The sequence below is a fragment of the Colletes latitarsis genome, chromosome 5 (genome assembly GCF_051014445.1).
Source record: "Colletes latitarsis isolate SP2378_abdomen chromosome 5, iyColLati1, whole genome shotgun sequence".
Classification (NCBI taxonomy): Eukaryota; Metazoa; Arthropoda; class Insecta; order Hymenoptera; family Colletidae; genus Colletes; species Colletes latitarsis.
In genome coordinates, this window is record NC_135138.1 from 38,864,298 (window position 1) to 38,884,468 (window position 20,171).

Sequence of the window (20,171 nt, forward strand, 5' to 3'; positions counted from 1 at the left end):
GAATCACAATAGGGAAATTTACGTTAGGTTCACACGATAAATACGTTTTTCTTTCTTATTTACTTTGTTAAAGTTTGCCTCTGTTTCAATTGGTCATCGAAACCAATTGTTGGACTAATAATTTTCCTCTTTGTCGTCGAACGGTGTTTTCACGAAATATGTGATCAACGTGCCTTTCCCTTTAACATAAGTAGGTCCTCGACACGTCAATTCGTAGCCAGCAGCTACTAAAATCTTGGCCGTGTCCTCGGTGACTTGAAGCTTTCCCATTTCTCCGCAACTGTCCATCCTCGATGCCACGTTCACGGTGTTACCCCAAATATCATATTGAGGTTTTTGTGCTCCCACCACGCCTGCTATCACGGGCCCGTGATTCAAACCTTGTCGAAATAAATTTTCGGAATACAGTATATGTGAAATATAATTATCGTTAAAAGTTTTAATGATAAATCGTAAATTCGGTATACATGTAGGTAAAAGATAATTAATAAAAAGAGAAACGACGATGATAATGATCGGAGAAAAAGAGAGCTCACTGCGGGTTAGGTCTGACAAATACGCGTAAATAAGCGGGTATAGTTTGTAGGGGTACCTATCGATCGGTGCAGTTTAAATACGCGTTGGACGTATCTACGGTATCCACATGCAAACAGATAAATGATTAATCCTCTAGTTTCAACTCACCTATTCTCAGTTTAAATCTTTGAAAAGATTCTTTGTTGATTTGGTCTAAAATGGTCATCAAAGCAAGAGCAAATTCAACGAGAACGATTACATTGTGATCTTGTTGCTTGAACGGGTCCTAAAAGTTAACAAACGATAAAATGTCTGATATTTTACACGTTTTACACGTACTGACCTGAAATGTATATGTATAGATATAGGAAACTATAGATGGGTATAGTAAAAAAGTAATATGTATACATTAACTACCTTTCGATCGGCATCTTCTTTCCCTGGACTGAGACCAGATGCAAGCATATACGTGCTCCCGATAGTTTTAATCTTTTCAATGCCGGAAAATTTTGGTTTGAGCAACAATTTATCAAAATCGCAGATAATCTCGTTTAATAACCTGAGACATTCTAATCCTTGCTTATTGATGTCAGTTTCATCGTAGAATTCCTTGTAATTTGGAATCGATGCAAACATGACGGCAATGCTACTATATCGTTCGTGATAAAGATCCTATTCGGTGAAATATCTGTTTAATCGTTTTTGAAATTTTCGTTAGATCTCGTGCGGCATTTGGAGCCGAAATTCACCTGAATGGCTCTGACGTTTGTTAAGAAATGCTCTGCTACGTGAGCCGGCAGTATATTCTCGAGAAGAATTTTGTTGATGCCCCTCATAGTCTCTACTTGGTCTTGTTCGATTTTTAGTTTACTTTGCCAGAGGAAATCAATTCTCGAGGTATATTCCACTTGTCTGTCCAAAACGTGCAATATAATGCAAACGAGTGCGAACAAATATCCAATTTGAAGGAAGCAGTGGATGCGGTAATGTCTGTGAAATATTGTATTTAGTTTTTCTCTTTTTACAAGTAGGAAACGGAAGAGAGGGCGGACGGACGGACGAACGGACCTGCTTTAGAGTAATAAGTTGTGTAGGTCGATGAAAAGATGACACGACTATTTGGTTACAGCCAATTAGCAACCGTGTCATCTTCTGATCGGTTTACAGTATCGATTTTCGTACTTACTCGTCATTTTCGATTGCGCAGTACAGTCGTATGGCCGTTACTTGCGAAAACGTTGCAAGGATCGTTGTTACGGAGAGGAACATTACACAGAATTTCAGTAAGAAACCAACGCGTAAATATGTCCAACCAACGATCAGAGACATCACTGCGGAATAAATGTATAGCTGAAACAACGATATTGTTTCTTTTACCTGAAATTTCACTGAATGTCTTCAACTATAGGTGCTATTTTTCCAATCTTTTATCTTTCAAGTTAAATTTTAACGAAAGATCGATTATGTAGGAGATATAGAGAGCGTGTTTAAACCTAAATGTGCTTAATTGTGCTTGTTTCATCAAGCCTCTTTCATACGAACTTGATACGTACTGGCACGACATGGTACCCGTTTGTTCGATCGGCATCGATCAGGCTCAGCATGGATGAGCCGGTTGACAGAAACACCGTAACCAAGTACGCCGTTGTTCGGACGCCTCTGGTCAAAACTATCCGATATCGGGAAACGTTACCTTGGCTTTCAGCTTTAGTGGCTAGCCAAGATATCGCAGTAAAAATGAACAGGAATAAGAAGCCAACCAGAAAACAGCCGTAAACTATGACGCTTCTGAAAGAGGATCGCGACGCGTAACAAATAACCATAACATTATTTAGATTGTCATTATTTTTTGCAGGATACTTACTTGGGTAAATAAATAATCTGAATACAGAAGATGATTGCGTAAATTGTATCGGAGGCGAGAAGATACCAAAGATATTGTTCGTCGACTTGTTCACGGAATCCAAGTTCTTGATTTTGGTCGTTGAATCGGTAAGTAAATGGTGACATACCCTCGTTACCGTTACCGTTACCGTTACCGTTACCGTTTCCGTCGCTACTACCCTTGCACCATTCTCTGTCGCGTTTCAACAAATACATACGTTATTCATTATTCGTTCGTTTAATTTAAACTAGAGAGAGAGAAGAAAATACAACTCACTTTACGTTCACGAAGCAATTTACATTTCTGTTGGATAACAAATTCGATTCGATCATGGCGATACTCTGAAAGAAACAAAGGTGTATATCGAATCGTTTAGATGGTATTTTATCGTAATAGTATCTATCAAATGAAATTTCATTTTCTTGTTAAATAATTTTGTTTGCGTAGGAGAAAAAAAAGGAGGACCGGACCGATATTTGAACTGGAATTTTCCGGTTGCCGGTAGGGGCGACATTTTCACCGCAAAGAGGCACGTGTACTTAGATTGTATGGAGACAAAAGCAAACGGTAAGAAGGGAAAAATTAATAAAATTTCTTTTACTTACCGTTAGACCGATATTTTTTGCGAGCGTAGCTTCCGCGATATTAGCAAAAGGCTTATCCGCACCCCAACATTCAACATATTTGGTCATTTTGCTACTTGGTCTTGATCTGTTTTTAAATAAAGGAGACTGATTAATTAATTAATTTAAAAAAGAAGAATTTTTCTTTTTTTACGTTTCTAATATTTGTTCTCGTTTTTCAAGTAATATTACTGCCCTGTAGATTTTACCGATTATCATCTACCGGCTAGCTATTAGTCGCGTCTAGTAATTTACTTGAAATCAAATTAAGAAATTGCAATTGTAATTGTAATTGACACAGACATACGTACTTATATCTGTAACTACATACGTCGTCGGATGATAATAGACCGATGCAATTAAGTGAAACGATATACCCTGTGCAATTGACTCACCTTGACGGTATTGAAGCAGCTCCGACATCCTTTGAATATTCTCGACTGATTTTCTAACAGAATAACAAGAAAAATCCATCATTGCACAGTACCGCGCGGTTCTATCCTTTCACAGATTTATCGCTCGTACACGTAACAACCTCTCGGGACGATAAAAAATGTTACCTTGGGTGGTATTATTAAGAAAGTTTCGACGTTATGGCAAGCAAGATAGCTTTCTCTAGATTTCCCATCTCCAGGCTCCACTTGGAAACAATTACCGAGTTGATGCAAGGTAGCTTCGGTTATGTGTACTCTCCTTGGGACAGACACATATATACACACACAGAGAGAGAGAAATCGGATCAATGGCTAGGATCGAGAATATAGAGAAATTGTCGATATCTGGTGTACAAGTTACAAGTTACCCCGGTAATCCGCCACTTTCCATGTGATTTGCCAGAGTAACGTCGTCGCTCCAAACGTCAAATTGCCATTTTCGTAGGCCGAGTACTCCGCATAACACGTTCCCGGTATGTATACCGATTCTCATGTCCACGTTAAATCCCGTTGCTTCGCGAACAAATCTAACGAAGCGTAAAAAGCCAAGGGGAACGGTTTATCAGAGGAAATTTAACCTTACCTTCCCTTACCTGATCGCATCGATCATTTCGAGTCCCATGTTTACGCAATTGTACGCGTGATTCGGCCGAGAAACCGGCAGTCCTGACACGCAATAGTAACAGTCACCCAATATTTTTATTCTCATGCACTGATTATCCTAAAACATTTTTACCAAACTGGATTTTTTCTTTATTTTTATCCATCTTATAAACCACTTTTAAACTACTACTGGTAAAGTAAAGTCCAACGATGGTAGCGGTATATTACCTGTGCAATTTGATCGAATCTTCCGAAAAGTTCGTTCAACGTTTTCACCAGATCCGAAGCCGATAATTGTTCCGATAATGGTGTAAAATTCACAATATCCGCGTACAGAATACTGATATACATGGGCAAATAAAATCATATCACCGCGTTTTACTGCCTCTCCCCCCATCTAGTAAACTTTTACCTTTTCTAGCTTACCTAACGTTGTTATGCCTTTGTACGTACATCTCGTGAAATCTGGTCTGTTGGTGGTTATTAACTTCCTGACAAGCATCAGCCATTTTCAGCATAATGCTTCTTTTCACCTATCTCGAACGAACAAAGATACACATTTTTACTACGTAGTATCGGGCGGGCGTCGGTACGCAACAAAATACTATACTCCGGTCTCACCTCTGCAGCGATGTACGCTGGAATAACGCTCAATAATAATTGTTCTTGTTGTTCTCTTTCGCATTCTAGCTTTATTCGGGATTCGATGACCGTTTTTGTCCCAGAGAACGTTCTTGCGTGCGCTTTTCCGGTTAAAATACTGTAATACGAACCCGAAACGACTGCCACCGATAGGAATATCATTTCACTGCATATCTAACGAATCGAACAATATTAGAACGAATATACACGTATGATACAGCTAAACGTGTAACCAGTAATACCTGCTGAGCTGATTGGTAATAATTTGACTGATTGGAAAATAAAAATTTTCCACCCAAATGAACAATTATAAAGATAACTGCAAGGATGGTTGGCGTTTGTCGGTTGGTTCTCGGTAACACGGCAATCATTGCCAGAATGGTAATAAATAAGGGTACCGAGCCTCGAACGATCAAAATTCCAACACCGATGATCGTGGAAGAAGCGAAACCGATAAGAAATCTGGTTCTAGATGACGTTAAAGCCGACGGCAGTTGCGTAAAGAGCAGTAAACTCAACGAGGAAAATAACATTATCGTTAAACTCGATGCAGGGACAATAACTTTCGATAAATCCTAGAAAAAGAAATTCTTTTAAATACCATCCATATAAACTATGTGTTTTAGTTTAGTTGTATGGATCGTCGCGGGAAAAGTAACGATTGGAATACGTGCTATCGAATAAACGATATCCGGTTTACCTTCTACCGTGGACAAAGATAATTGACTGGTGATTTTACCCGGTAGCTGGTAGCGCAGAGGTCTCCTATCGCGAAAACCGAAGCGGCTACAGCGACGAACAAAGTACCGGTATAAAGCGACGTCGTCAATTTTCCCTCGTACTTGTCACGAAGTTGTTCCAATTCCTCGACGTTTGCTTCGTTCGCGGCGCGCTCCTCCGATTTTTCTAAAATAACATCGCGTCGCGATCAAACTTGGACAATTACGAGACCAGTTTGGAAGTAGGATGGGGGACGGATTAAGAGAAATATTGACCGGCCGCCGTCGATCAAGCGGTGGCGGATCTATGCACATACGTATCGTATAAGGAATCAGTGTCGTGCCTATACTTGCATTCATGTATACACACACATTATGCAGAAAGATACTTGCGCACAGGATTGTCGTGCGCTCAGTTGCGTCGACAACTGTTGGCAGTGATGGTGGTGGTGATGATGATGATGATCACGACCACGACCACGACCACCTCATGTCCCTTTATTAATAGCGAGTTACGTCCAAAATAAAACGAACCGCAAACTGTTTGCAGTGGACACGAACGCTCTCGGATCAATTCGATTATCATCTAGTCTTGTTACGTTTATTGTTACAACGATTTTACAACAATACACCAGGCATAGGAAACGATATTGGATTCGAGCAAAATTAGACAACACCATACTCTAAAGGCGCATATTAGACTGTCAAGAAGAAATTTTATATATCGCATTAGAAAGATTAATTGCTGTTAATTAACGTTTCTTAACAATCCGAATTATGGTCCCTTATCGGTCGAATCGATTCTATCGAACGTACAAACGAGTCAAGATTCGTTTAATCGAGAGCGTGACTGGCGCCCACTAAACACATATTTATTAGCGTGGATTTTTTTCGACGGAACATTTTAGTTCCCTTTCGATCGGTGTCGGTCAGACGACTTGTGTATAGTGGTGCACTCGAAAATGTCGACAAACATGGCAACAAAATAAACTCGGATATCCACGAAATCCAACATACAACAAGGGTGCGTGTCAGAATCATTGACGATTGTGTATCCGAAAAGAAATTGAAAATGGCGGAGCCAACATGGTCGATCGACGGTATGTTAAAATTGTTCTTGGATCTCTAAAAAAATTGACGAAACCTACGAGCTCGCGCTACTCTATCTACCTACCTACCTACTTGCTACAAGTATTTACGTGCGTTGCGAACGAAAAGGACGATCGACAAATGGGTGTGCCGTGCATTACGCCGTGCACGTTGGTTGCATTTATGGAAAACCAAACGATAAGCAATTGCGAAAGTGTTTGCTCGATTCCTCGTGGTCAGCTCCTTAATTTCGACGATTGGCCAATGTCCAACAAGTATTATTTTCATTCTATTTCGCTAGAGTTCTCCACGTAATTTCCACCATTCGTATCTATTTCGTGACCAGGTACCCGTTCCGCGCGTTTACGTACATACAAACATTACGAAACGTTCCTGAATACGTCTGCGTTCGGATAAATGTAGACAGAAACGAATCGTTTTTATTTTCCATCGCAAACAGTTACCATCTCTCTAGACGCTATACACTCTAGACCGGAATTGTGTTATTAATTCCAACATCGTTCGGTATCGGGGTTTCTATCACACCAGGAAACGTGCATTAAACTTTACTCTTATTAGTCCAACAATTTTAACCTGCCATATTAAAATTACGATTAAACGCAACACTGTCCTTTTAAACGCAATAAAATCTTTTTTACATAATACAAGAGAATGGTCGCAACAGGTATCAAAAGTTAAGGGGAATATGTTGCTACGAGACCAACTTGTTATTTAGAATTAGTAAAAGTTTCACGCGTACACATACATATTTAAGCGCATACACGGACGGTGTTCTTACCTTCGTTCGACATATCGGTCATACAATTTTTCTTTCTCCACTTCCTTGGCTATCGTCTATTTCCTCTTTAAACTCTTCTTTAACGCTTCGAACTGATCAATAACTTGCGCGGTTTTTCTTTATCGTATCGAATTTATTCCTACTTTGGTCGTTAGCAGCAGATGGGTTTAATGGAAACTTGAAATTTTAAAGCCTGCGTCTATAATCAGCAATCTTAAAAACGACAAACCCCAGTCTCCTTCGATCGATTTTCTTTAATCGTTTCTGTTACTTTCCTTTCCACCCACACTGCTCTTCGAGATGCAATTTTTTTAACAAATTCCTTTCTCAATGTCTAATATTTTATTATCGCACGTAAATTTAGTCGACGCACACAACTAACACCCCCCACACATGTACGTATACATACGTACATACATTGAATACTGGACCAACCGTTGTCGCGGTTGCAAGGTCTGCAACTGGTGGCCGAATTACGAGCCAAGTTTATCGCAAAGCTTTTCTAACGTACACTCCATTCAGGGCAACTCCTTCGTTACAAGCTTCGTCATATTTTCGGCTAAACTGTACACCTATGTACACGTCTACGTACGGTTTGGGAAATAAATAAAAACATTTTCCAATCTTGTTAAAAATTTCGTTATATTTTCTCAGTTAAAATTTCGTCAATTTAAAATTAATCGAATGAATTTACAACACCCGGTAAAATATTCATTACGACAAGTACATAAAAAATTCCGTTTGTTCGGTAGTCATCGAAATTTAGACATCCTTTCTAACGTTACGATATCAATTTCAACTCGTGTACGCGTTACAAAAATTCCATCTCACGCTCGATACCCACGAATTTTAATTGTTCGGTCGGTCCGTATCTGTCAACAAATATTAATCCATTATAAAGAAACGTTGAAATTTAATAAAATAAAATGCTGCTTTACCTGTAATCGAAAAATAATTCTTCGCCAGGTTGAATAGCTCTCTTGGCAAAAATACCAATTCTATGGTCGCCGTTTACCATCATCACTTTTGCGTAACAATTTGGATTTATCGAATGATTGGCGAATCTTATTTTATTTCCTTTTCGCGTAGCATCCACGACAAAGTCTGAAAGTTAACAATATAAAAATTCATAAAACCACACAAATTGCTTACTTTCGAGCTTAAGGATCCCGCAAATTAACAACCATCCACATTTTACACGACTTTTTACCATTGTTAAGATTAAAGAGAAAACTGCACATGTATTTGTCGTATACTTTGCCCCTTCTATCAGCTTCGTCTTGACTTATAATTTCACCACAATATTCCGAGATAAATTCGTTCTTTGCCGCAGATTCTTTAAGAAATATTCCCCAACCAGCCACGTCGGATGGCGCCATTAAAAGGTGTTTATCTAAAAAAATTTCTTCATTTGATACGCGGCGGGGAAAAATATTGTTTCAAGAAAATAAAAGATCCGTCACGTACGGAGACCACGTTGAACGCTAACGTTTTTGCAGGATATTTTAGTAATATGAAACTGATCTGCACCGCATGTTTGGCAAAGATCCGGATCGCATTCTCTTACAGCTAGATAACACGGACATTGCTTTGTGTTGCATTGAGCTTTACACCTACATCCCGGGAAACGATTTTGACATTCGCTGCTACACTGACAAAACTTTTCACAGAAATTCTGTGCCTGTATACATGGACACGAGTTGTCGCACTGTCTTCCCGGATGGTCGCACGGTGCAAAATTATGGACATGATTAGCACCTTTTAAGAAGAGAGAGAGAAAAAAAACAGAAATTATTTTTACAATTAAAATCAAACTCAATGATTAAATTACACGTTACTTATTCGATTATGCATTCTCCATATTACCAGAGTCCTTTTTTAGCTGTATCTTTCTACAATGCATCGACCAAAGTCGATGTTTCTTTTTTTTCTTTCGTGGCGGAGTAAAGTCTTTCAAATTTTCAATCGCAGGGATATCCGAGGCCTCTTTCTGAGCAAATTGGTAAACTTCCTGACAAGTTTTTGTTAACATTATCTGTGCTAATGCACAAGGATTGCCAGGAAAAGCTTTATGAAGGGCTCGAAACAAGCTTTGCTCCGAACCAGTCCACGAAACTTCGCTTTCCGTTTTTATACGTTTATCGAGACCCAGAAGCGTAAACGGTACTTGGTTTTCCGGTTGTGCTTGATCTTCCATCGACTCTTCCGGCTTTGTTTCTTTATTAACGTTCTGTTTGAAATCTAATACGATAGATATTATACGATAGTTAACCAACTCTAAATAGTAGGCACAACGCGGTGTTACCGAATATCTGCCACCTTTTGCACAATTTATTACTTCTGATAGTATAAACGGATAAATTATATTAAAAAATTGCTCTTTTCTACAAGAAATAATTTACCATCTTACCTTGACAGCCACCTCCCTGGCTATACTTGTTGCTATCGTTGCTGTCTTCGCTACTAGCTTCGTTACCGGAATCTACGCTTGCTTGTTTCCGTACTTTTCTAGGACCTCCACGCTTCTCGTCGCTTTCCTCATCTTTTATATCAGCCGCTTGAGCTGCAAGTTTTTCCTTCATCCCCTCCTGTAAACGAACAAAATACCCCTATGTCTTTCTATCATTCATTACACATACATACATATATATTACTTTTTTTTTTTTTTCTTTTTTATTTACCAAATGCATGTAACATTCCGTTCCACACGGTTCGGAAAACGGTTTCAGATCAGGTCCTTTCCGTTTCTGTAGATTCGGTCCCGGATGACAGACTTGAAGACCTATAAATAACGATTAAACTATTCGAAAAGGAAAATAAACAAACTATGTGATTTTAGTAGACACAACGATGCATGAGTCCTTGACGATACCTTTCTGCTAAATGACAAAAAAAAAAGAAAAGAAAAGAAAAGAAAAGAGAAGCATTCGCTCGAACACGATCGTTTGTATGCAATATTGTTCTTTACCTTGCGGCGATGATCCCCTGGCTGCTACGATAAATCAGGAATCATAAATTATCGTAATTAACAGATGTGTGTTTCATTTAAAACGGGAATCCAGCATGTATATGGCCAATATACACGGTATATTTTGGTATACCGATTGCAAACAAGTTATGGCGTACAAATTCTAGATATAGATGTCGTAATTGTACTCACGGTGAAGAAAGCAGTCGTATTTGAAACATCTTCTGCAGAAAAGCGTGTGAAATGAATGCATCGTCTGTTCCCTTGGTACGCTCTTAGCATTCGCTCCATCGATATTCGGCGTACACTCGGGTGGCAAAACATTCGGGTCCGATCTTTCCGTTAATTCTATGTATTTTTCTTTTAATTCTTCGGGTCTTCCTTTGTCAGGGAATATACTAGATATCGCCTAAAATTAACAGAGAACGTTGCGGCAAACAGGACGAAACATTTGGCCATTTAGCTTACATTGAATATATGCATGGATGGAAACGGATTCCCATGCATTTTAGAGTCTTCCAACGACTTTTCGGTTTTAACTTCGGCCTTAACATTACTATCTTTTCTTTCTTTATCCTCCTCCTTTTCCTTTCCTTTCTTCGTTTGCTCCCGTTCTTTGTCTTCTTTTTCATATTGCGTCAAAGCATTAACTAAATCCACGAATATCGAATCGTCCATAAAACCGGATTCTCGATCTCCGTGTACCTAAAATTTATTAAGTTTTTTAATCTTTTATGCGTTTGTATTTTACGACCAAACTATATACCATACACGATCTAGCTGCTTACTTTTCCATCATAATTTTTTATCAATTCTTCGATAAATGTACCATCTTGGTCTAAAATTTCATCGCCCATATAAGGTATATTATGTAGCACAGTTTCATCTTCCACCATAAAATTTTGCTGTATAGGTGCCCAGGTATACATGGTTGGTATCGGTGTAACTGCATTAATGATTTTAACAGGGCACGTTTGTGCATCTCCGTCAGAGCTAGTAACTTCTGCTTTCTTCATACAAGAGACATGAGGCGGGATATCCTGCATAGCTAACCACATTGCCTTTCCATCTGCCCATCGTTTTTGTTCGATCGTTAAGAGCTCTAATGGCATAGTTTAAACGCCAATTACACATTTATATATACATACATACATACGTATATACAAATACATATATATATATATTTTGTTTTGCGTACGCGAAAACTATGTATGCGATACTGTAAATTTCGAAAACGAGCAACACGATTGGAAATTGTAATTTGTCAATAGTTATTATTAAGCGAAATATTCATTTAGTTGCAGAAAATGTAGGTACTAACCAGACATAAACTTGCGATTTTGATTCCAAGCTATCTTTACCTCGTCTGCTCGCTTATAGCGTTTCATTTGTCGTAAACGCATGTATTCGGATTTCACGCGCTTTCTCCATTCTGCAGAAACTTTTGCTTTCGACATTGCAACGAAAAGTCAATTCATCATTAGTAACATCATCAGCGGTACAACATTAAAGTATTAATGAAATCGATGATTCGACGAGCAAGTATACGATGATGACGATTATCCGCGATCTCCGTCAACACCTGTGTGTTGTTGTTGTTTTCTCGTGTCATAGACGAGGTATACGAATAGACTTTCCTTATTTCTCATCGACTGTTTGTGGCCCATGCAAACGCGTCCTCTTCTCATGGATGGCGGTCAGTCGAGAAACTACTCGTTGAATAGTGTGATCGGCACACAGCTGTAGTGTGTGTGTGTGTGTCAGTTTCAATCGTAGACGCGTTGGCAGTTTAATGTCCGGATTAATTAAGTATGTACATACATTTTCGTTTAATATTAATAGATTTGATTTTAATTTGTATTTTATTTCTGCCTGCAGTCTCTGATTGGAATTCGAGTACATACAAGGGAAGCTACCGGCATGCTACCTAGCAACAGTGTTGCTAACGGAACAAGTTCAAGGTTGCCTTGATTCGTTCTCTGGATTTTCACGCGAGTGAACGATCGTCAGTCTCCAGACTAATAAGGTATGTACGCTTTAGCTATCGATATCTAAACGCTTCTAATCACTACTATTACTCTCCGTTACTCTCTAACGGTGCCTTCGTTTAATATTAATACATTTTTTCTCTACACGAAATTACATATCTCGTACATATTATTTAAAATTAAATTATTCTTTAATCGTGATTAGGTATGTTTAGTGCAGTGCATTTGATTTTAATTTGTATTTTATTTCTGTTAGAGTCTCTGACCAGCAGCACGTAATCGAGGCCATCATACTTGGACACATTGAAATCGCGCCAACTTGAAACGGTCTAATAAGGAAGGATTGGTAAAACTTATATCCATGTATTATTATAATAATCGAGATTAAATAATAGATTATTTTTTAATTTGCTTTATTATCGATTTAAATTAAGTGGGAAATTAAATGGGAATTAATTGTCGTATTTTAATTTTAAAGTATTTATTGAATTTTTACAAATTTTACAAGTTTTCTATGCAAGCTGAGTAATGGATAAAAACAGCGTAATTAATTTATACCATTCAGACACAAATAAATAAGAAAAAGTATAATTTTTGCACATTTCAGAATGCTTATAAAAATCGAAACATGTATTGAAATTTAATACCATTACGCTTACGACTATAGTAACAAAAGGTTGGTATACATACACGTAACTGTCAATACTCGAAGGGGCATTTGAAATAAAGGTGGTTAATTATTTTCAGCGTTCATTAGTTATACGTATATATTCTCCGGGGCCTGTAATAAAAATTATAGTTTACCCTTTAATAATTTAAAGTCTAGATGTAGAAACGCGACACGATATACATATGTATATCTATTTCACGTATTTCTTACCTACGAGACTGAGTAATACGGGCAAAAATATAAGACCATGCGCGGCGCCAAATAGCACAATGCCCAAGTACATTCTAAAGTAAAATATTTGAAATATTTGGTTTTTCGAAAATGCTAATACGATGATTCCTATAATTTTCGTTAAGGTAATTCCAGAGAAAACCTGTAATGGAAAATAAGTGTTTGTAAATTTGTTACGCATCTCGTATGGCGAGAAAGAAAAGATTTTCGTAGAACGTATCTTGTTAGGTTTTTCTGTATACTTACGGAACTTCCCATCTCGTTAAGAGTCTCCGTGGCTCGATCAATTTTCGTTATTGCCGCGGAATGTAAATACGAATGTATAATGTGACTGGAAAATTCTACGGAAATGCCAACGGCCTGCAAGAAACGAAAATATAATATATCCGCACTTGTGACTGGAACTGAATTTGTTGGAAGCGTGGATGAAAATGGAAATAACGAGTATCTTATTACATACCATTACTAAATTTACGAGAGAGACTGCGTTCAATTCAATATGCCACCAATACATGAGACCTCCGATGTTTACAACGGTCATGAATACCGTGAGTAGCACCGTTACGGCCGAAAATAACGAAAGTCCGGATAGCAACGCAGTTACAACGAAGATTACAACGAGAGAGAAACCCAACGATGATATCGTTTCTTTCCAGATCGTAAGATATTGTTCGTAGTAGACGTAAGATACGCTGAAGAAAATTAAAACCGGAATAACAATGTTTCACATTTCCGACGATAAAGCTTGCAATATCTTTGTAACGTTTACAAACCTGTATGGAAATACAGTTATCTTTCGATCGGTTAAACGTTCGTTATTTATCATATTCGTGATGTTTTCGGCTATCGTTCTTGCCGATTTCAGCGATTCGTACCAATCGGATGACTTTTTTAAAGGGACGTGGTACCCCATAAAGTAACTGTCGCCAACATCGACTAGTCCATATTTGTCGACGTAGTAATTAATTCCCTGTGAAATTAAACATGATAAACTTGTAGAACTTGTTGGGTAAAAAACGGACGGTGCGTGTAACGAGGCGAATAATCGAGTTACATCGAGATACGATGGCCGACCAGATTTTGCGCAATCTTGATTCGGAATGTCTTCCAGAAAGTACGGTATATATTTTCGAAAACTGTTTACGTCTGGTCGAGAGTCGATATTTCGAATGTCGCACGGACTGCACGTGTCAACTAGAAAAAGAAAGAAAAGCTTGTTTCGTTTAGTTTAGTTTGGTGTGGTGTGGTGTGGTGTGGAGTATATCGCGTCGAAAAGTATTAGTATTGCTCTATCATGATCGAATACCGTTAGTATGCGGACAAAATGATCGATTGTTCGGAAAGTACATGCAGCAGCCAGAAATCGTTGACCAGTCTATGTAATCGTCTATCCAGGAAGAAGCTGCTTTTGATAAATACGATCTAAAAAGTAAAGATATAATGTATATAGAACGATCGATAAGGAATTTAATGCGTTTCAATGGAAATAAATTGATTATTTAGTCTACAAACACAGCAGGTTGTTTAGCTGCCGAGTAGATTTGTGTGTAGAGAGAATCGGAATTACATCCTTGACCGCCGCAAATTATGTTCTGAACCTTTTTCTCGCTATAATTCAGTCCGGGTGTCAGAACAAAATAAACCGGTGGACCCATCGACAAGAGATCCTTCATAAACTGGAAATATCAATCGATACGTTGTCAGTTATTGCGTATTTATTCGAACGATCGTGGTGTCTCGTGATTTCTACAAACAATCGGATACATTACTTGGAAATATTTCAACACGTAAGAATCTACAGGCATCGAAAGTTCTTGTTCTAAACCGATACTAATATTTGGTACGACTATGGCATTTGCAACCAGAGCTACAGAGAATACTATTATTACGATCGTTCTGATCGACGTCTTCATAACATACGGCGTATAAAAACGTTTAAATATCGTTTGTATTAAACTGGAATTTTGATAAATTTCCAAATTTTCCTTATTTGTTTTCACACAACAAAAGACATCCAACAAATTCTTCTGAAATGTCATAAACTAGCGTGAATCGTTCTCTTTGAGAAAATACGATACGCAGACGCGTGCGTGCGCGTAATAAAATTTCTTACCTCGGATCTCCGAGCGTCCAGCGACAACAGACTGACGAAAGCTGTTATTTGTAAGAAAAAGTTTACCAGGATAGACAAACACGCATAAAGCGCAAAAGTACGAACAGCTGGCATCGTAGATAATGCTCCTGCAAAATGTATATTAATTCGATTCGAGTGAAATATTTTCCACGTTAAATGCGATTAATCTCTGCTCGCCACTGTCCCATTTAAGTGGAATAAAGGAAAAACGAGGTTTCGCGTGTACCTACTAACCGATTAAGAAACAAAGACACTCGGATGTACTGGTGAGCAATATCGACGGACCAACTTTGGCCATGATTCTTCCTATATGTTCTGGTATTGATTCTTCCGAATATTTTTTATTTCTTTGATGAGTTTGGACCAATATGAAAATGTTATCCACTCCCACGGCTAATACCAAGAATGGAATTACCTATACACGATTAATTTCTATACCATTTTCTAGTATTTATTCATTCCCGTACAAGTTTTGCTCACCTCGATCGTAAGTAAGCTCGTGGATACACCGATATAGCCAAATATACCAAGCGAACAAGCTACGGATGCCATCACAATGATAATTCCACCGATACTGAGCATCATTTTGCTCTTTGCCTGTAATCATACGATTAAAGAAATACACCGGCGGTCTATGAAAAATAACAGAGACCGAGACCACATCTATCGTATCTATTATACATAAATGAAAATAACAATTTGATCGTAAGCTAAAAGAGAATAGTCAACTTACAAAGTACCCTTCAAAATGACAGTCTATTTTACCCAGAGCAAAGGCAACGTAAACAAACATTAATGCATAACTGAAAACCATTGTCGACACTTCGGCTTTCGATGATCGATCCAATTCATCTTGAATCGATTTCTCTGTGTTGTACGCGACATCCATAAATTCCGGACGTTCGTTAGTGTCCCATTCTTTCATAAAATCAATGAATCTGAAATTTCGATAAACATTTTCACTTGTCCCTTCTTCTTCTTCTTCTTCTTCTTTTACTTACCGCTGTTCCCACTTGTGTACAGACTCGACCACAGATTCTTCCAATGAGTTTTTCACAAGAAAAGTTAAAACCAATCCTGTTGCCTTTATGTAATCTTTCGAATCATAGTTAAACTCATTGTCTCGAAGAAACCCTCCGTAGGCTATTGCTGGCATCACTGGCCCTTTGTATGGTGCCATACAGGCAGGACTATATGAATTTCTTTTCAAACAAACGGTTAAAAGTTTCATTTTATTATGGATATTTAACCAATCGTATTATATTCGCCGTTATAGCGTGTAAACTCACTGCGCACACTCGTACAAATGATCCAAATAATTTCTTTCGTATGAATTTGATACATCCGTCGCGTTAAAACGTTCAAGATTGTTTTGAAAATATCCCCATACGCTTTGCACGGTGCAAAGATCCAAAGTAGTGGGTCCTGTAAAGTCATTCTGTACAGGAGCGTAACAAATCCGTTCCAATCCTTCTCCAACCTCTTGTCCAATCTGTTTATTACAATTTACCTAATGTTTTATTTAACCTTCCTACATACACGGCAAATATCTATATGTACATATCTATAAACACAAGTTGTACTTGCTTGGAGAATTTTGTTTTGAAGCTTGTATACAGCGAGTAAAAATTGTTTGCCAAATACGGGACCAAATTCAAGGACGCCGTTCGATGTATTGTGCGTTACCTGGATCCAATCAAATGAAACGAACGCGTACATGTGTTTATTTTAAAAGATGGATTTAAAAGTACAACTAGAAAGAGTCGTTTGTTATCGACCGACTTTACCTTATCGAGTCCCACCGATTTCATGTAAACTTGTTCTGTCCTGTAGAAAGGTTGAAAATGCGAATCGAAATAATTTTTCTCGATTCTAGCTCTGCTAGTAGGTGCTGCCCAAATTTCAATCGGATCGCTCGTTATGGAGAGCTGATTAATTCCGTAGCTCAGTGCCAATATTATATACGAAATAGTAAAAAGTATTATAATCGGGTATTCTGCGAATGCTGTTCAACAATGGAATAATAATAGTAATAACATGCTGGAGCAACGCGCAATGGGGCGTGTACGATCTTTTACCGTGTCTAGGAGATTTCAAGCAACCAAACATCTCTTTTATCACTCGACAGAAAATTATGTTGACGATGGTATACCTTTTCCCCAAACAGTGAAAAATGACCGGGACATCTCGTGCAAACTCCTCCGCCAATTTACATTCGATTTAGTTTCATTTTTTGCCGTTATCCCTTTATCCTTGCTGGTATCTACAACGATTAATACAAGAATACAATTGTGCACGATATACGTGTAAACGTAAAACGCTGAGAGCGAGGCTCAGCTTATTCTCATGATTTCAGTTTCACCTTTAGTTGCAAAGACAATGTCACTTTTTCTTTATCTTGCAGCCATACACTTCAAATACCCCTACGTATACACATTTAAACATTACGTGCAGACGATAACAAAATTGTATGCAATACCTGAAGAAACGCGTCTTATCTTGAAAAGTACCACTGCAGCGGATAAAATAAATATAGTAATTAAAATTCCTGCTAAAACTCCATAGCCGTTGTACCCGAAAATGGCAAAGTAGTTATTATCTTGTTCGATTTTCGTGAATGGGCAAGCTGCGGGACAATCGACGCAGCTACATGCCGACGATCCCTATTTAGTTCATATACATATATATGTATATACTTGAAACTTTTTAAATACATTGGTAATTGGTTCGGACTTACGTCGTATGTTTCGTTACATCTTTTTACCGGTTCGTTCCACCGACTGCTATCAGGGATGAAACGCATGTTGAAAGTTACAAAATCATTCACAGTCACATCACCTTGATACTCGTACCACCTAAAATGAGTTGCTTTCATGAAAAATCCAATAAACATTCTATATTAGTGTTAACATAATTTTAAAAATGTTTGTGATTTTCGAACCGCGGTTATAGTCTGTTTTCGTTTGCTAGTTGGTTGCATGCAGCTCGTTCGTTAATTTACGTACACATTCAAAGAGCATTGTTTAAACATTCCTTTAAAACTGTTTGACAGATTTTTTAAACTTACTTTTTTGCTGTGCACCAACTGGCTCCGTGAATTCCACAGGCCAAATCCATAGCCAAATTTCCACTTGCTGGGTGAACGATATTTTTACACGAATCGAAAGTAGTATTCATGTATTCTTCCGCAATATAAACCTAACAAGCATACATTGGATACACATTCTATTTGACATATATTTGTTTCGGTCCGAGGTGGGTGGGTGAAATAAATTTCTACGCTACGCGACGGTATGGCACGCTAGGCGAAACATCAAATTCGGAAAATAAAATAAACATTTTTTGCCCCATTGAAAAAACACAACGCAAAACATTTTCTTTTAACCTTTAAACATAGACATAGATAACATTTTTTTATATCGCGTTACCAAAATTTCCCAACCAAAAGTTGTATACTTGTTTATTCCTTTAAAGGATACAGCTTTTAGTAATTCCGTTTTTATGTCTTTATTCTACTTAAACTGTAAAACAGTGTATACATATTTATGTACCTCGACTGCTTTCACGTACTCTTTGCCCTCAGAATTTATACCAACGTCTTTTACTTGTAGAAATCTACTCTGTTCAGGACTGCAACTTAAATCACATATTAATTTGTATATATTTTCTATACACGTTGGACATCTGCCAAAGATTCCATCGATCATGGTCGTCTGACTGAGCAGCGTTTTAATATTGCTACTGTCGCAACATAACTTTGGCGAATCTGAAAACAAGTAGACGACCGACGTGTTTATCCAAGTAGAATTTTTCTCCGATTCGAAATACGTACCAGTGTTGACAAAGTATTGCGGACATATATTGCGAAGAAGCAACGCGATTGTTGTATCGTTGATCCGTCGAGGAGGATCATTGGACGCGCACGTGTAATTCAAAGTTGGCTTTTCGATCGAGGGACCGCAGTCTCCGTACCATATGCAATGATACTGCTCTCCACTACTGTGTCCTAATGTCAACACGCAACAGAATATTAAGAAAATCCGGTGCATTCGGTTCCATCGAAACGTCCACTCGAATCTGATCATCTTTCAAACAATTATCGTCTACGATTTTTCTCCGTTTGCTACTTTGGCCCCGCTTTCACTCTTTCTTCCTCCGTTCTGCAAATACCTATACATTCGAATAACCTGGATAACTAAAGATGGAAATATCGTCGTTTAACCTATCGAAATAAACAAACACTCTACTTACTTTTTATTTTTTTTACATGGAAGTCTGCGTGTTGTCGATCAATCGAGGTTTCCGTTCGAAATAAATCGAATGTAAAACTGCTCGCTCGTTATTATCGACATGTATCGAATACAATCTAGCGTCGGGTATCTTTTCCCGCAGTCGATTGATTGGCTATGGATAGAATAGTCTTTTTACTCTTTTTTACTTCCTAGTATTAGGAGAAAAAAAAGTGGTATATAAATTTTTAATGCTCGATACGGGGGGATCTAGAAGTCGGGTTAAACATTTTATATCTAATCGATACGATTGATACAGATCAATCGTTCTAATTGTTTGATTAGACTGCACACCTGCGTCTTATCGGTGTCAGATTTGAATTCTTGGATTGAAAAACAACAGTTGCACGCATGAAATTGTATCGTTAATCGATATCGTGCAATAAATCTTGAAATTTTTACGCTTAACCGACAAAGAAGGACAGTTGTGTATAATAATAGAGCTCAATCGGATAAAATGGGCATGTTAATCGCTTTAAAAGTTTCGAAAGAAACTTTTTCTATATTTTTTAATATTTTACTAGATATTATCTTTTGTTTAGAAGAGAAGTTATTCCAGAAAGAGTGGCCGTGCGCGAATG

The 20,171-nt window shown here is 38.0% G+C and overlaps 3 protein-coding genes and 2 long non-coding RNA genes across 15 annotated transcripts; 2 read left to right on the plus strand and 3 right to left on the minus strand.

Annotated features, from left to right (window-relative positions):
• Positions 1-114: 114 nt before the first annotated feature.
• Adcy2 (adenylate cyclase type 2 Ac76E) lies at positions 115-7,760 on the minus strand. 4 transcript variants are annotated; one of them, XM_076765831.1, is made up of 19 exons: positions 7,311-7,760; positions 5,443-5,609; positions 4,946-5,278; positions 4,683-4,877; positions 4,488-4,594; positions 4,290-4,401; positions 4,052-4,179; positions 3,827-3,985; positions 3,585-3,717; positions 3,420-3,472; positions 3,007-3,112; positions 2,678-2,742; positions 2,381-2,593; positions 2,070-2,304; positions 1,703-1,866; positions 1,266-1,428; positions 934-1,188; positions 685-802; positions 115-380 (listed from the first exon to the last, which is right to left on the minus strand). In XM_076765831.1, exons 1-19 carry the CDS (start codon positions 7,330-7,332, stop codon positions 115-117), a joined length of 2,994 nt encoding a protein of 997 aa, XP_076621946.1. In that variant the 5' UTR covers positions 7,333-7,760. The 4 variants fall into 4 exon arrangements, with proteins under 4 accessions (XP_076621946.1, XP_076621945.1, XP_076621948.1 ...); XM_076765830.1 differs by having other exon boundaries at positions 1,266-1,506; XM_076765833.1 differs by having other exon boundaries at positions 1,266-1,506; positions 5,404-5,609; positions 7,311-7,712.
• LOC143342213 (uncharacterized) lies at positions 1,860-13,134 on the plus strand. Of its 2 annotated transcripts, XR_013079752.1 has the most exons (8): positions 1,860-2,288; positions 2,372-2,508; positions 2,653-2,757; positions 2,849-2,968; positions 12,157-12,304; positions 12,523-12,612; positions 12,874-12,942; positions 13,014-13,134. It is a non-coding gene; the product is annotated as an uncharacterized LOC143342213 (long non-coding RNA). The 2 variants fall into 2 exon arrangements; XR_013079753.1 differs by lacking the exon at positions 2,653-2,757.
• E(z) (histone-lysine N-methyltransferase E(z)) lies at positions 7,936-11,906 on the minus strand. Of its 7 annotated transcripts, none has more exons than XR_013079747.1 (12): positions 11,600-11,906; positions 11,067-11,380; positions 10,747-10,983; positions 10,471-10,687; positions 10,279-10,302; positions 9,992-10,092; positions 9,721-9,898; positions 9,177-9,650; positions 8,778-9,068; positions 8,495-8,703; positions 8,249-8,414; positions 7,936-8,182 (listed from the first exon to the last, which is right to left on the minus strand). XR_013079747.1 is itself a non-coding variant. In XM_076765835.1 (12 exons), the coding sequence occupies exons 1-12, from the start codon at positions 11,733-11,735 to the stop codon at positions 8,122-8,124; spliced, it is 2,379 nt and encodes a 792-aa protein (XP_076621950.1). In that variant the 5' UTR covers positions 11,736-11,904; the 3' UTR covers positions 7,936-8,121. The 7 variants fall into 7 exon arrangements, 6 of the variants coding, with proteins under 6 accessions (XP_076621950.1, XP_076621949.1, XP_076621952.1 ...); XM_076765835.1 differs by having other exon boundaries at positions 8,521-8,703; positions 10,279-10,299; positions 11,600-11,904; XM_076765834.1 differs by having other exon boundaries at positions 8,521-8,703; positions 11,600-11,904.
• On the minus strand, positions 12,621-20,170 carry LOC143342212 (NPC intracellular cholesterol transporter 1 homolog 1b). Its single transcript, XM_076765870.1, has 22 exons — positions 18,853-20,170; positions 18,369-18,499; positions 18,039-18,156; positions 17,781-17,964; positions 17,454-17,564; positions 17,089-17,306; positions 16,889-16,987; positions 16,591-16,793; positions 16,303-16,503; positions 16,035-16,239; positions 15,782-15,898; positions 15,536-15,716; positions 15,281-15,408; positions 14,937-15,194; positions 14,680-14,843; positions 14,474-14,589; positions 14,222-14,361; positions 13,941-14,137; positions 13,628-13,859; positions 13,414-13,527; positions 13,147-13,309; positions 12,621-13,047 (listed from the first exon to the last, which is right to left on the minus strand). Exons 1-22 carry the CDS (start codon positions 19,384-19,386, stop codon positions 13,010-13,012), a joined length of 3,852 nt encoding a protein of 1,283 aa, XP_076621985.1. The 5' UTR covers positions 19,387-20,170; the 3' UTR covers positions 12,621-13,009.
• On the plus strand, positions 13,580-13,976 carry LOC143342214 (uncharacterized). Its single transcript, XR_013079754.1, has 2 exons — positions 13,580-13,715; positions 13,824-13,976. It is a non-coding gene; the product is annotated as an uncharacterized LOC143342214 (long non-coding RNA).
• Position 20,171: the final 1 nt, after the last annotated feature.